This window comes from Carcharhinus amblyrhynchos, chromosome 9 (genome assembly GCF_965287045.1).
Source record: "Carcharhinus amblyrhynchos chromosome 9, sCarAmb.v2.hapA, whole genome shotgun sequence".
Taxonomy (NCBI): Eukaryota; Metazoa; Chordata; class Chondrichthyes; order Carcharhiniformes; family Carcharhinidae; genus Carcharhinus; species Carcharhinus amblyrhynchos.
In genome coordinates this window covers 61,995,165-62,008,278 of record NC_137332.1, presented here as the reverse complement: position 1 = coordinate 62,008,278, position 13,114 = coordinate 61,995,165, and the positions used below count along the sequence as shown (strand labels likewise).

Sequence of the window (13,114 nt, the reverse complement as noted above, 5' to 3'; positions counted from 1 at the left end):
GACCCCTAGTTCTAGATTTCCTGGCAAGAGGAAACATCCTCTCCACATCCGCCCTCTGAAGACCCCTCAGGATGTGAAAAGTTTCAATCAAGTTGCTTCTTACTCTAATAATCTCTAGTGGCTACAAGCCTGATCTTACCTTGTAAGACAATACTCCCAGTCCTGATATTAGTATACTGTAAAGACTTTGTGAAATTTTCATTTCCAATTTTCCACTGGACGTGGATGGTGTAAGTAGATATCGTTTGTTTGAAAATTATGTACTGCTTATATTCTTTGATGTTGGTTTTTGTTTTTTTTTAATAAACTGGCTTCACTAGTTTGGGGCCATTGATAGAGCTGGAAATATGGAACAGAATTGGTTCTTTTTACACATTGTTTGAAGGGAACTGGATTTAATCTTTCTCCCAAAGAACTGTTAGTGAAACTATTAATTGTCATTAAAGAAACTTCCAAACTTTTGTGTGCTCTCATTGGTTAACCATTCCTTATAAAGTTTTTCTGTCGCATTACATCCTATTGCAATGCTCCACATAGGTTATTGAGTTCCATCATATCGTCTGTTTAATAACAAGAACACAAGTTTGACATGTTTAGCTCTCTTTTATGTACATTATATAAATATGAGATTATGTAGAAATTAGATCATAGATTTTTGTAAACTTGGTCAGTGGATGTAATAGCAAAGATAAGGTAACATTATTTTTGTAGAATTCATTGTTTGGTCCAGAGTTAGAAAATTAATTCTGTTTGGCGTGGCCTGCTTAGGAAAGGATGTGAAAGCCACTGAGAAGTTGCGTGAGTGAATTCACTAAGATGATGCCTGGGATGAGTGGTTGAGTCAAATGGGGAAATTGGATATTTTTATTAGAGTTGAGAAGGTCCAGAGGAGACCTACTTGAGCTGTTCAAGATAATGAAAGGTTTTGACCATTACAAGGGAAAAGTATTTCCACTGGTCAGTGATTCATAACTAGGGGGCATTGTCTACTTAGACAGTCTCTTGAGATCAAGGATGACTTGTTTCCACTCTGGTTTGTTGGAGTCTGGAAAGGTTGATGAATTCAGTGTGTGATCTGCAGACCCTGCTACATGTAGGGCAGGTGCTACTTTAAGGGTTGGGTAGATGGGTTGTTGGAGGTTTGTGTGTGCTCCCTCCAAAGTGATGATTTGAGGACATCCCTGAAGTGTTTCCGGTATTTTCCTTGGAGTCTCCTGTTGTGACTGCGTTCCAAATAGAGCAGTTGTTTCAAGAATCTGTCTCAGGAATGCGAACAAATGTCCTATTCAGTGGAGCTGGATTTGAGTGATGTGTGGTTTGTTGCTGGGCAAGTTGGTTTGGGAGAGGATGCTGCTGTAGGACTGCCTTTGTTGCCACTGGATTTAAAGGATCTTGCAAAGGGACCCCTGGCTGTTACTTGACCCTTAGAGGATGAGAGGGGGGACTTAGTGGTAGGGGATGGGGAAATGGCTGAGGCCTTGAATAACTTTTTTGTATTGGTCTTCATGGAGGAGGACGTGAATAATTTGCTGGGTGTTAGCGATGGAAAGATGGTAGGAGTGGAGGGCCTGAATGACATTATTGTTACTAGAGAGGCAGTGCTCGAAAGACTGGAGGGACTGATTGTGGACAAGTCCCCAGGACCGGATGGAATGCATCCAAGGGTTCTGAAAGAAATGGCGGAGGTGATAGTGGATGCCTTGGTGACTATTTTCCAAACGTCGCTCGATTCTGGGGAAGTGCCAGAAGATTGGAAAACGGCTAATGTTACACTGTTGTTTAAGAAGGGTGGCAGGCAAAAGGCAGGGAATTATAGGCCGGTTAGTTTAACGTCTGTTGTAGGTAAAATGCTAGAATCTGTGATCAAGGAGAAAATAGTGAGGCATCTTGAGGAGAATTCTTTGATAGAGCAGACGCAGCACGGTTTCGTTAAGGGGAAGTCATGTCTGACGAATTTATTGGAGTTCTATGAGGATGTGTCTAGGGCGGTGGATAGAGGAGAGCTGGTGGATGTGGTGTTTCTTGATTTTCAGAAGGGTTTGATAAGGTGCCGCACAAGAGGTTATTACAGAAGGTCGGGGCATGGAGTTGGGGGTAGGGTGTTAGCGTGGATAGGGGATTGGCTGTCAAATAGGAGGCAGAGAGTGGGGGTCAACGGGTGTTATTCGGATTGGCGGTTGGTGACTAGTGGAGTGCCCCAGGGGTCGGTGCTGGGGCCTCAGCTATTTACCATTTATATAGATGATCTGGAGGAGGGAACCGAGTGTATGGTGTCGAAATTTGCTGATGACACCAAGATTGGTGGAACGGCAAATTGTGCCGAAGGTGTGGAAAGTCTGCAGAGGGATTTAGATAGGCTGGGCGAATGGGCCAGGAACTGGCAAATGGAATTTAATGTTGGCAAGTGTGAAGTTGTCCACTTTGGTAGGAATAATGGTAGGAAGGACTATTACTTACATGGCGAAAAACTGCAGCATACGACAGTGCAGAGGGACCTCGGGGTCCTTGTGCATGAGTCCCAGCCTGCAGGTGCAGCAGGTGGTCAGGAAGGCGAATGGGATGCTGGCCTTTATAGCGAGGGGGATTGAATATAAAAGTAGGGAGGTCTTGCTGCAACTGTGCAGGGCACTGGTGAGGCCGCAGCTGGAATACTGTGTGTGGTTTTGGTCACCGCACTTACGCAAGGATATTTTGGCCTTGGAGGGAGTGCAGAGGAGATTTACTAGGCTGACACCGAAGTTGAGGGGGTTGAGCTATGAGGAGAGGCTGAATAAACTAGGCTTGTACTCGTTAGAGTTTAGAAGAATGAGGGGAGATCTCATTGAGACATATAAGATGATGAATGGGATGGATAGGATAGAGGTGGAGAGGCTCTTCCCACTCGGAAAGGACAGTAGGACTAGGGGGCACAGCGTCAAGATAAAGGGGGGGCAGTTTAGAACTGAGTTGAGGAGGAACTTCTTCACTCAAAGGGTGGTGAATCTCTGGAATTCTCTGCCCGTTGAAGTGGTAGAGGTTGCCTCGCTAAATACATTTAAGACGCGGGTTGATAGGTTTTTGATAGGCAAGGGAATTAAGGGTTATGGGGAGAGGGCGGGAATGTGGAACTGAGTCACGACAGATCAGCCATGATCTTATTGAATGGTGGGGCAGGCTCGAAGGGCTAGATGGCCTACTCCTGCTCCTATTTCTTATGTTCTTATGTTTGCCTCGTATAGATTGTCCAAGTCTCTGAAGTATATAGGAGTGTGGGGATCACTGCTGCTTGGTAAACCATAAATTTGAGATTTGAGATCCTGGTCAGTAAGTATACTTTTCCATAGTTGGCCAAAGGCTGAGCTGTCATATTGGAGGCAGTGATGAATTTAATCGAGCACAATTTTACAAAAAAAATTTTAAGTGTCAAATAAGTAAGAAAACAAGGGAGTTTCAGACCTGTTTTTTGGGTGAGTTTGAAAATGCAATCTTATGATACTCTGTGTGATTCTCAGAACTTTGGTGGAGGGATAGAACCCATACTTGCCAGTGATGTCAGCTGAAGGTTGCATGGGGCGCCTGTGCGCAGGCAAAGCATGTCACTAATATTTAAATTGGCTCTGTGCCCTTTATGGGTGACAAGCCAATCTCGCTGGCAAAAGGATGTGAACTGAATTTTTGGCCTCTGACTCAATCTGACAGGCTCACCATGCTGGTTGATTGGCGAGACAAGCCAGTAACATTGTGGCCGTTGTCTATGTCTGCCTTCAGTAGGAAAGGGTTCCCAAGATACAGAAAATGGTCCACGATTTTCAGATTTCGCTGTAGATCTTAATCAACAGGGAAAATAGGTTTTACTGGTTAGAAGGGTGCCTTAATTATCTGGGTGCTTAGTGAGAGAATTTTGTCATGCCTTGAAAAGGAGCCACCAATGGCCTGCAATTCCATTTCTGAATCAATAAGTACACAAGCACCAGCTGCATTACAAAGCTCTATGACTGAGGTGGAAGTGGGCTTAGTTTTAGATTGAAGATGGCTTAGGTTGTACAATTTTCCATTTTTTCTATGGATTATCTCCACGCCTGTGGGTAATTTGGACATGGGATGCAGTATTTCAGCGAGGAAGATGGAAAAGAGAGTTGGCAAAGGCACAGATTTGGTTAACGCCAGTTTTCGCTGAAATAGAGATTGTGGCGGTTCCATTGGTGAGGAACATGGTTTGCATTTCATCATGGAGTCGGCGGAGAATGGTGACACATTTCTGAGGGCCATTGGATTTCAGGAGGATACTCCATGTGACTTTGGAAATGGTTCCTCGATCACTGGAAGACATGGTTGAGACAGATCTTTGCAGAGGACTTCCCTGTGGCAGACAGTGCGGTGACTCCTCTGTAGTTAGTGCAATCGGACTGGTTTCTCTTCTTGAATATGGTCACAATCACAGAAATCCTCTGGCATGTGAATGTCTTCCCAGACAAGGGATATGAAGTTGAAAATTTAAGTTTATCATAAATCTAAGTTTGTCACCAAAAGAATGATTGTTTTTTTTTGGTTAAAGCAGATGTTGTTAGGGTACAAATATTGAACCAGAGACAATGGTGGAAACAGAATCTATCATTGATTTTAAAAAGAAAATGGATAAAATTGAAAAAAAATCTTAAAAGTTGGTTTGTTTGCAATGGGGAGGGGAATAGAACTATTCTGAGAGCTAGCACAGGTATAATGTGCTGAATGGTATCTTTCGATGCTGCAAAACTTCACACTCCAATTTTCAACTGACTTTTCTGTGTTTTACAGCATATTTTGAATTACGTTCTGAAGTGGTCAATGTACATTTTAGCACACTATCAATTTAGTATCATCCTCAAGTATCTAACAGCCTGACACAGCACTCACTAAGTTATGATTTTAAAAAAAGTGCAATAAGCTGCACTATTTTTGTTAAATTGTCTTTCATTATAACTTGTATTTCATAACATTTCTTCATGAAGCGTTGGACAGAATGAGAGATTACTGCTTGCATTATAGAAAGAAGCTTTAATAAGTGCTTTCGGGAATATGTTCAACAATGATTTAAAACCTCTTGGTTCTATTCCCCTCCCCATTCCAAAACTTGCAAACTAAAATGCTTTCCAGTTTTCTGTCATTCCGCCCGTACAATATTCTGATTGAATTGCTTTCTGTTCTTTCGTTAAGATCATGTACCAGAGGAACTTGGAGAACCATTTTACACAGACCAGTATGAACAGGAACACATTAAGCCACCTGTTGTCAACCTGCTTCTTTCTGCTGAGCTGTACTGTCGTGCTGGGAGCCTGATCTTGAAGAGTGATGCCGCCAAGCCACTTCTGGGTCATGATGCAGTTGTCCAGGCTCTTGCACAGAAGGGACTTTATGTGACAGAACAGGAGAAACTAGTGACAGAAAGAGATCTTCGCAAGAAACCTATTCAGATGGTGAGTATTTGAAATGAAACAAGGGGCATTAGAGACGTTACTACAAAAGTGTATATTTTCTTATAATGCTCTTTCGGATTTTTCGTTATCCCTTGCAGTTTAAGCTTCATATGAAACATGTCGATCAGAGTTATTTTCCAGTACTAAATATTGTGCAGTGTGGAAACAGTTTGATAAATTATGAGGCAAGAAAGGTGATTTATTCATGTGTATGAATTGTGATAATGTACATAGATTTATGTGTTCTGAATTTAATTTTGCTTTAGTTTTGTATAGTCTAGAACAGGGATCTAGCCGCACAGCACTTTTTAACATTTCATTTGCAGCTCCCAACCTTTTCCAGTTGGTTCACTTCTTCATGGAAAAAGCTGGCAAAATTAAGCCAAGGAAATCAAGAGCTGCACTCTTATTTTAAAAGGACAATTGTTATGCTGCACTTTATGGTTTCAAATTATTACTAAAAATCATGATTTTTCATAAAAACATAATAATCAAATTATTATGAAAAAAAACCCTCACTGAGGAGAGGGGCCATGTTTTTGAGGAGGAATGTGTGATACAGGCTGATAGGATGGAGGAGGTAGATTTCTGAGGGAAGATGTATTAGCAATTTTTATGTTCTGAGGGAAGGTGTATTAGCATCCCACCCCTTCCATCTGTTAGAAAATGAGGTGGGTCTTCTGCATCCCTGTCCTGCCCATCATTTTTTGTGGCCTCTCGGGTCAACCAGACTCCATTAAAATCCGATCCAGCATATTTGTTCTTTTCATCAAAAGCTTTGTGCATTTCCTTTACCGATTAATGGCATCCTCTGCTCCTGACATCTTGTTTTCTGCTTGGCAGAAACCCAGAGATGTGGAATGGAGGCCTACTGTGTTAGTAAACATCCTCACATTAATATGACAAAAGGTTTAACATGTTTTTTACTGGTAGTTAATAAACTGATATCTGCACATAGGGAATAGACCACTTTCTACCATTTTGGTCAGTTGGACATTGTTTATGAAATTATACGACGGGATAATTGCTAATTCCACCACTGTTCTAACTGAGGTGTTAATTTATTCATTTTAAATAGTTTGCCATTTTAATTAAAATGGCAAAAGAAGGAATTTAATTGTATTCTATTTCAAGATTGTTATGTATCCTAAGTCCAATCATGGAAGGGTGGGGCTAAGGCAGCAAAGACAAGCCAAGAAATAGCAAATGGCTGAGAAAGGGTATGGTGCTGTTAAATGAAGGGATGTGGCTGTATTGGAATCTGAACATGTTGCCTTAACTACTCTCGTCAAACAAAGCTGAAAAACAGTTGAGAGTTTTATTGATCCTTTGACATAAGAACATAAGAAATAGGAGCAGGAGTAGGCCATCTAGCCCTTCGAGCCTGCCCCGCCATTCAATAAGATCATGGCTGATCTGTCGTGGCTCAGTTCCACTTTCCCGCCCTCTCCCCATAACCCTTAATCCCCTCTCTTATCAAGAACCCATCAACCCGCTTCTTAAAAATATTTAGCGAGGCAGCCTTCACCACTTCAACGGGCAGAGAATTCCAGAGATTCACCACCCTTTGAGTGAAGAAGCTCCTCCTCAACTCCGTTCTAAACCGCCTCCCCTTTATCTTGAGGCTGTGCCCCCTAGTCCTACTGTCTTTTTTGAGTGGGAAGAGTCTCTCCACCTCTATCCTATCCATCCCATTCATCATCTTATACGTCTCAATGAGATCTCCCCTCATTCTTCTAAACTCTAACGAGTACAAGCCTAGTTTATTCAGCCTCTCCTCATAGCTCAATCCCCTCAACTCCGGTATCAGCCTAGTAAACCTCCTCTGCACTCCCTCCAGGGCCAAAATATCCTTGCGCAGGTGCGGCGCCCAAAACTGCACACAGTACTCTAGCTGCGGCCTCACCAATGCCCTATACAGCTGCAGCAAGACCTCCCTACTTTTATATTCAATCCCCCATGCCATAGCTGGACAGCTGACAGTGCATTGAGGTATTATTGTTTTTCTTTCTGTTAGCTTTTAAGATTTCAGTCTGTGAAAGGATCAGAAATGGAGTCTTTGTTAATCACTCTGCTGCAATCTAAGCCTGCTTTGTCAGAAAGATAAAATGCTAATAACTTTAAAATTGTACACCACCTTACATCTAATGATGTTATCAGTGTTCATGAAATTGTTCAGCCTGGGTGCAGTGATGTGGTGATGTTGTCGACTGCTGTAACTCATGAAAAATGCATTTTTTGATGCATAAAGAAATTAGCATTCCATTTGCTTGATTGGTTCTTAATGCCACTGATCGGACTATACAGCAAGACATAGTTTCTATTGTCTTGCTTCTCACTGGTAATCATGTTCCTTAGTTCAACAGCAAGCATTCAGGACTGTAGCACAGAAATTGCCGATGTCATTATTGGCTGTTGAAGGCTCACTACGTTTGGATGAAGTTTTTTTCTTTACTATTTTATCTGATCTTCTAATGCTAATGTTCAATTAGCAGTGAAATCTCATAGAAGCAAGCTGGTTTGTTCATTAATTTGGCCAACACGTCTACACTGCTGTAACTTATAAGCAATGCAAAACTTCCAATGTGTCAGAACCTGGGGATCAGGTACAGCTGCTTTGGTGAAGTAGGTTAAAATATTGAAGTTTATGTGCATGCCAGAGACTGACAGAAAGCAGTGGTGATTTCCCCCACTTCCCAGGCTGTCCCAATCACCACCTTCCTCCAACTTCGACCGAACCAATGCAGAGTGGCAGCCGGCTCCCACCCCAGCTGACCCACTCCTTGGCACCACTCAATGCCTAGTGGACAGTGCCAGGGTGCCCCCGGGCAGTGCCAGGGGGCACAAATTGTCACTGCCAGGGTGCCCAAGCCCAAGAGCCACCATCCCACCCTGCTGCCAACCCCCGGAGGGCCCTGATTGCCCCCCCTTCACTTCTAATGTCTCCCACTAGTTCCCTGTAGGTGGGGAGCTAATCTGAATCCTGCTGCTTTCTTTTTGTATTGGCGGGATGGGAGATACTAATAGGCCCAATGAATTCTGTCTCGGGCCCACTAAAAACATTGAAATTATATTTAAATTAAGTTTTGCAATCAGCCCTGCCTCCCAGCTGATTTCCGGTACCGTGGAGATAACACCAGGAATCCAGGCCTGAAAGGCGCAATCATAGTGCAAACTCTCATTGGGATCTGGCAAAATGGCCAACATGCAATTCTCCTGGGCTGACGCGCCAAAAAAATTAGCAGGTCGGGATGAGAGAATTGCCCCCTAGTTCTTGGGTGATAGAACACTTCCAGATGTCATTTGTATGTTGTTGTTTAGAAATGACTCCACTGTGCATTAAAATGTAAAATGGCAATGATAGTTCTGTAATCCTCAGTAAAGAAAGTGAAAATGCTAGGAAAATCCAGTAGAATTGCTTGAGTAGGCCTCTCTCAGCAACTTGTCTTCAGAATCAGAAGTGAATTATTTTCGTTGAGAAAACAAAGACTGAGGAAGGACATGACCTCTGTCTTGAAAATGCAGAAACCGGTGGACAAAGTATGATGAAATCACATCATCCAACTTGAACTGTGAAGAGTGTTAGAAGATGTGAGTACAGTGTGAATCTGATTTGAGTGGCACTCAATATTTAAAAAAAACCAAATGTTTGTAAAGGAATCTCTGTAGTTGATATTGCCTCGTCTGAGCATTGTTTTAATTCATCTACTTAAAATGAGAATTGTCAGGTCATTTAAATGAAGTAACTTTGAGCTAAATGTGGCTTGTATAATAGTTGGCATTAAAAATTGTTGCCCTCACTCCTTTCTGTCCTTGAAATGCAAGAAGTGACAAGAAAGGCGTGTTCTTTTGAGGTACAAAAACCTGCCTTTTTGGAAATCTCATGGTTTGCTGTGCTGTATTTCCGGGTAGATCCAGCGGGAGAATTACTGCTGCTGCTCCCTGCTCAGACCACCAAGTTAAATTTGCAGTCTTGCCCCTCAGACCTGACAGACACATGGACCGGAGTTGAGGGGGTTGAGCTATGAGGAGAGGCTGAATAAACTAGGCTTGTACTCGTTAGAGTTTAGAAGAATGAGGGGAGATCTCATTGAGACATATAAGATGATGAATGGGATGGATAGGATAGAGGTGGAGAGACTCTTCCCGCTCAGAAAGGACAGTAGGACTAGGGGGCACAGCCTCAAGGTAAAGGGGGTGCGGTTTAGAACGGAGTTGAGGAGGAACTTCTTCACTCAAAGGGTGGTGAATCTCTGGAATTCTCTGCCCGTTGAAGTGGTGGAGGCTGCCTCGCTAAATATTTTTAAGACACGGGTTGATGGGTTTTTGATAAGCGAGGGGATTAAGGGTTATGGGGAGAGGGCGGGAATGTGGAACTGAGCCACGACAGATCAGCCATGATCTTATTGAATGGCGGGGCAGGCTCGAAGGGCTGGATGGCCTACTCCTGCTCCTATTTCTTATGTTCTTATGTTATGTTCTTATGGTCTTATGTTTAAAAAAAACCTCACTGACTTTGGACAGAGCAATTCAAAGTAGCCATCTCTCACAAGCTTCAGGGTGGCTTTAATTTCTGTGGAACTGCAGTATTATTCAGTTTGCGGCTGTGAATTAGTGCGAGTTGTGACAGTTCGTTCAGTGAAAGATGTCTTGACTGCCTCTGAACTGTATATATACTATGTGCACAGCTGGCAAGTATGAAAGTGGCTCTGTACCACAGTGTTACAAATGATGATAAATTGACATGGCACTTTTATTAAGCAGTAGTGTCATTCTATACCCTAAAGCAAGAAAATCTGCTTTCTACACATTTCAGATTAAACAAAGGTTATCTTTATAAGCATTATCATCAGGTAGCTGGAATGAGAGGTGTCATTGGAGGATTAAAAAAACTGCTGTGCTAATTGGAAGTATTTGAGAACAAAGAAAAGTATAGCACAGAAACAGGCCCTTCGGCCCTCCCAGCCTGAATGAAGCTTAAAAAAAACTTTTGCCCTCAGTCAGTCCATATCCCTCTATTCCCTCCCTATTCATGTACCCGTCCAGATGCCTCTTAAAGGTTGCTAATGTGCCTGCTTCCACCACCTCCTTCAACAGTGCCCCACCATTCTCTGCATGAAAAACTTGCCCCACACATCCCCCTTAAACTTTCACGCTGTCACCTTGAACCTGCGCTTTCTTGTAATTGATGCTTCCACCCCAGGAAAAAGCCTCTGACTATCCACCCTGTCTATGCCTCTTGTAATTTTGTAGCCCTCTATCAGGTCTCCCCTCAGCCTCTGTCTTTCTAGTGAAAGATTTGAGCGAACAGATTTATGATTTGCTATAGATCATTGAAAATGCATTCCTTAAAGCCTAATTAAGTAATATCAATATTGCTACTTAAAAGAATCACATTTCTATAATACTGTACAACCGATCAGCTTGAGGTTGAATAGGTTGAATCCTGATAGGTTGATTATGCACAGTAAACTATCTTTTATTCATTTTTGATATGTGGGTGTCACTAGCAAGACTAAGTTATTGCTGAACCTCTGCAGCAGTTCATGTGGCAAAGGTACTCGCACAGTGCTGTGAGGAAGGAAGTTTCAGGATTTTGACTCAGCAACTTTGAGGAATGGCAATGCATGTCCAAACAGGAGTGGCATGTTAGTCAGAGGGGGAGCCAGAAGGTGTTGGTGTTTCCATGCATTTATCGTGCTTGTACTTCCAGGTGATTGGTGATATTGATGATGTCTTGGCTCGCTACAGCTGTGGAAACACCCAGTGGTTCACAATGCAGTCACAAAAGTACTGGTGGTGGAAGAAGTGCATGCAATAAGTTACATTATTCATTCACCTCTGGGATTTGAGCTTGGAGTTCAACAGGAGTTACAACTATTACTATAGACAATGAAATGAGTTTGTTCAAATCCCATTTGGTTCCTTGTCGGCATTTGCCCACGCTTAAAATTGTCATCCTATTTGTGTACATGTTAAAATATTTACTTGTAGTATTCAAAACTCTTTGAACAAATTGTAATTTCTTCTCGTAATACTCTTGTAAGATATTCGTGCTATAATAATAAAATATTTGTATTGTAATATGTGAAATCTGCCCCAGAGTGTTAAAATACTAACAGTAAATTACTCATCTTGTATAATAAAAATACTTGCCTAATTTTATTGAAACTATGGGATTTTCCCCCAGTAACCAACAGTAGTCTTTAAACATGAAAGAAAATGTAATTCTGGTTTTGTGCACCCAGGAAATCTTCCCCACTGTCCAATTTTATATCATTATCCCAGGAATGGAAGGAATTTCACTGTAAATGAGCATCAGTTTAGTTGGTGCTAAATACTGTATTGATTTTCAACATTAGGAAAGAAAAAATTGTAAGTAATTTGAAATGATTAAAATTATTTTTATCATCCGCATTCATCCCATTCCCTCTAGCTAATCACTGACCAACCTTCCATCCTGTACTCTCCATGAACTAGAACTTATTTAAATCTCTGATGCCCATACCATCTTCTGCATTGAATTCCATTCAACCTGCAACCAAATTCTTCAATCCTCTGACTCCGGTTTCTTTTCCAACCACCCCTAGCCCCTATGCTTGCTCATTGACAGCCCAGTCTTCAGTTGACTAGCTCTGGTATCTGTAAACTTTTCACTTCCGTCTCCTCTTTTCACAATGCACCTCCTTAACCCAGCTTTTGATCACACCCCGTGATAGCTCTTCATGTGGCTCAGGGTGCATGCTATAACTTAGTCCTCTGAAGCATTTGGGATATTTTCTCATGTTAAAGCTTCTGTATAATTGCACTTTGCATGAATGAATTCTTCTTTTGCTCCGTACTAAATTCATAACATTTTAATATATTCAGCAGAAGCAGAACAAAAACATAAGTGATAAATGGCTGTACAAAAATCAGCAAAATTGTAGTTTCAAATTTGTAAAGTGTTTTCACAGTTTATCAGGCAGCAAATTTCTTATCAGATTGTATGTTTTTGCTAAAGAGGCAGAAATAAATTAGATGTAGTCACTATTGAATAGAATATGTGAGGTCACTACATTTCAAGGGAGTATCTTTGGAACCCAGTGCAGAAACATGAATTTTAGTCATCCACAAATCTAGTGAAATATCAAATGGATTATCTTAGTTCCTTGTTCTCTGATGATTGCAAATAGTGCTTTCTCTTATGTGAAGATAGGTCCATGTTCCAAAGATCTCAAAATAAGGAGCAAAAAAAGTGCAGAGTGCAGCAGGTTGTGAGCGCCTGGCTGCTGCAGATGAAGTCTTTGCACATTGCAAATGGATTAGAATGCACATTGAATGTTTTTCTTAACTTACTCTTGGAATGTGGACATTGCTGGGAAGAGCACCAGTTACTGGCCATCTCTATTTACCTTTATCAATATGGCCATCCCCTTGAACTGCTGCAGTCCATGTTGTGAAGAAGCCCTACATTTCTCTTATCCTGTACAATATTCTCTCCTGCCTTAATGATGCATTGGCAGAACCTCTTCTCCAGTGAAGTATTCATTCAGTGCCACCATGATGCTTTCTGCCTTGGCAAAAGGATCTTTTTTAACCTAAATGCTTCCATCCATTTTTTGACCACCCTATTGCTGTTTATGTTTTTTGAATATAAGTTTGGGTTTTCAGCAGCTCATCCATTCTCATACTTACTCTTT

The 13,114-nt window shown here is 41.7% G+C and overlaps 1 protein-coding gene across 3 annotated transcripts in view; it reads left to right on the top strand.

Annotated features, from left to right (window-relative positions):
* Nucleotides 1–13,114, top strand: part of camsap2a (calmodulin regulated spectrin-associated protein family, member 2a) — a 180,468-nt gene that overhangs the window by 12,914 nt on the left and 154,440 nt on the right. For all 3 annotated transcript variants that reach the window (XR_013887869.1, XM_080195831.1, XM_080195830.1), the window contains exon 2: nucleotides 5,173–5,432. Coding sequence is in view for 2 of the 3 variants with exons in the window: in XM_080195831.1 (XP_080051957.1) it covers nucleotides 5,173–5,432 (260 nt within the window). In the remaining variant the exon portion in view is untranslated. The remainder of the gene's footprint in view (nucleotides 1–5,172; nucleotides 5,433–13,114) is intronic.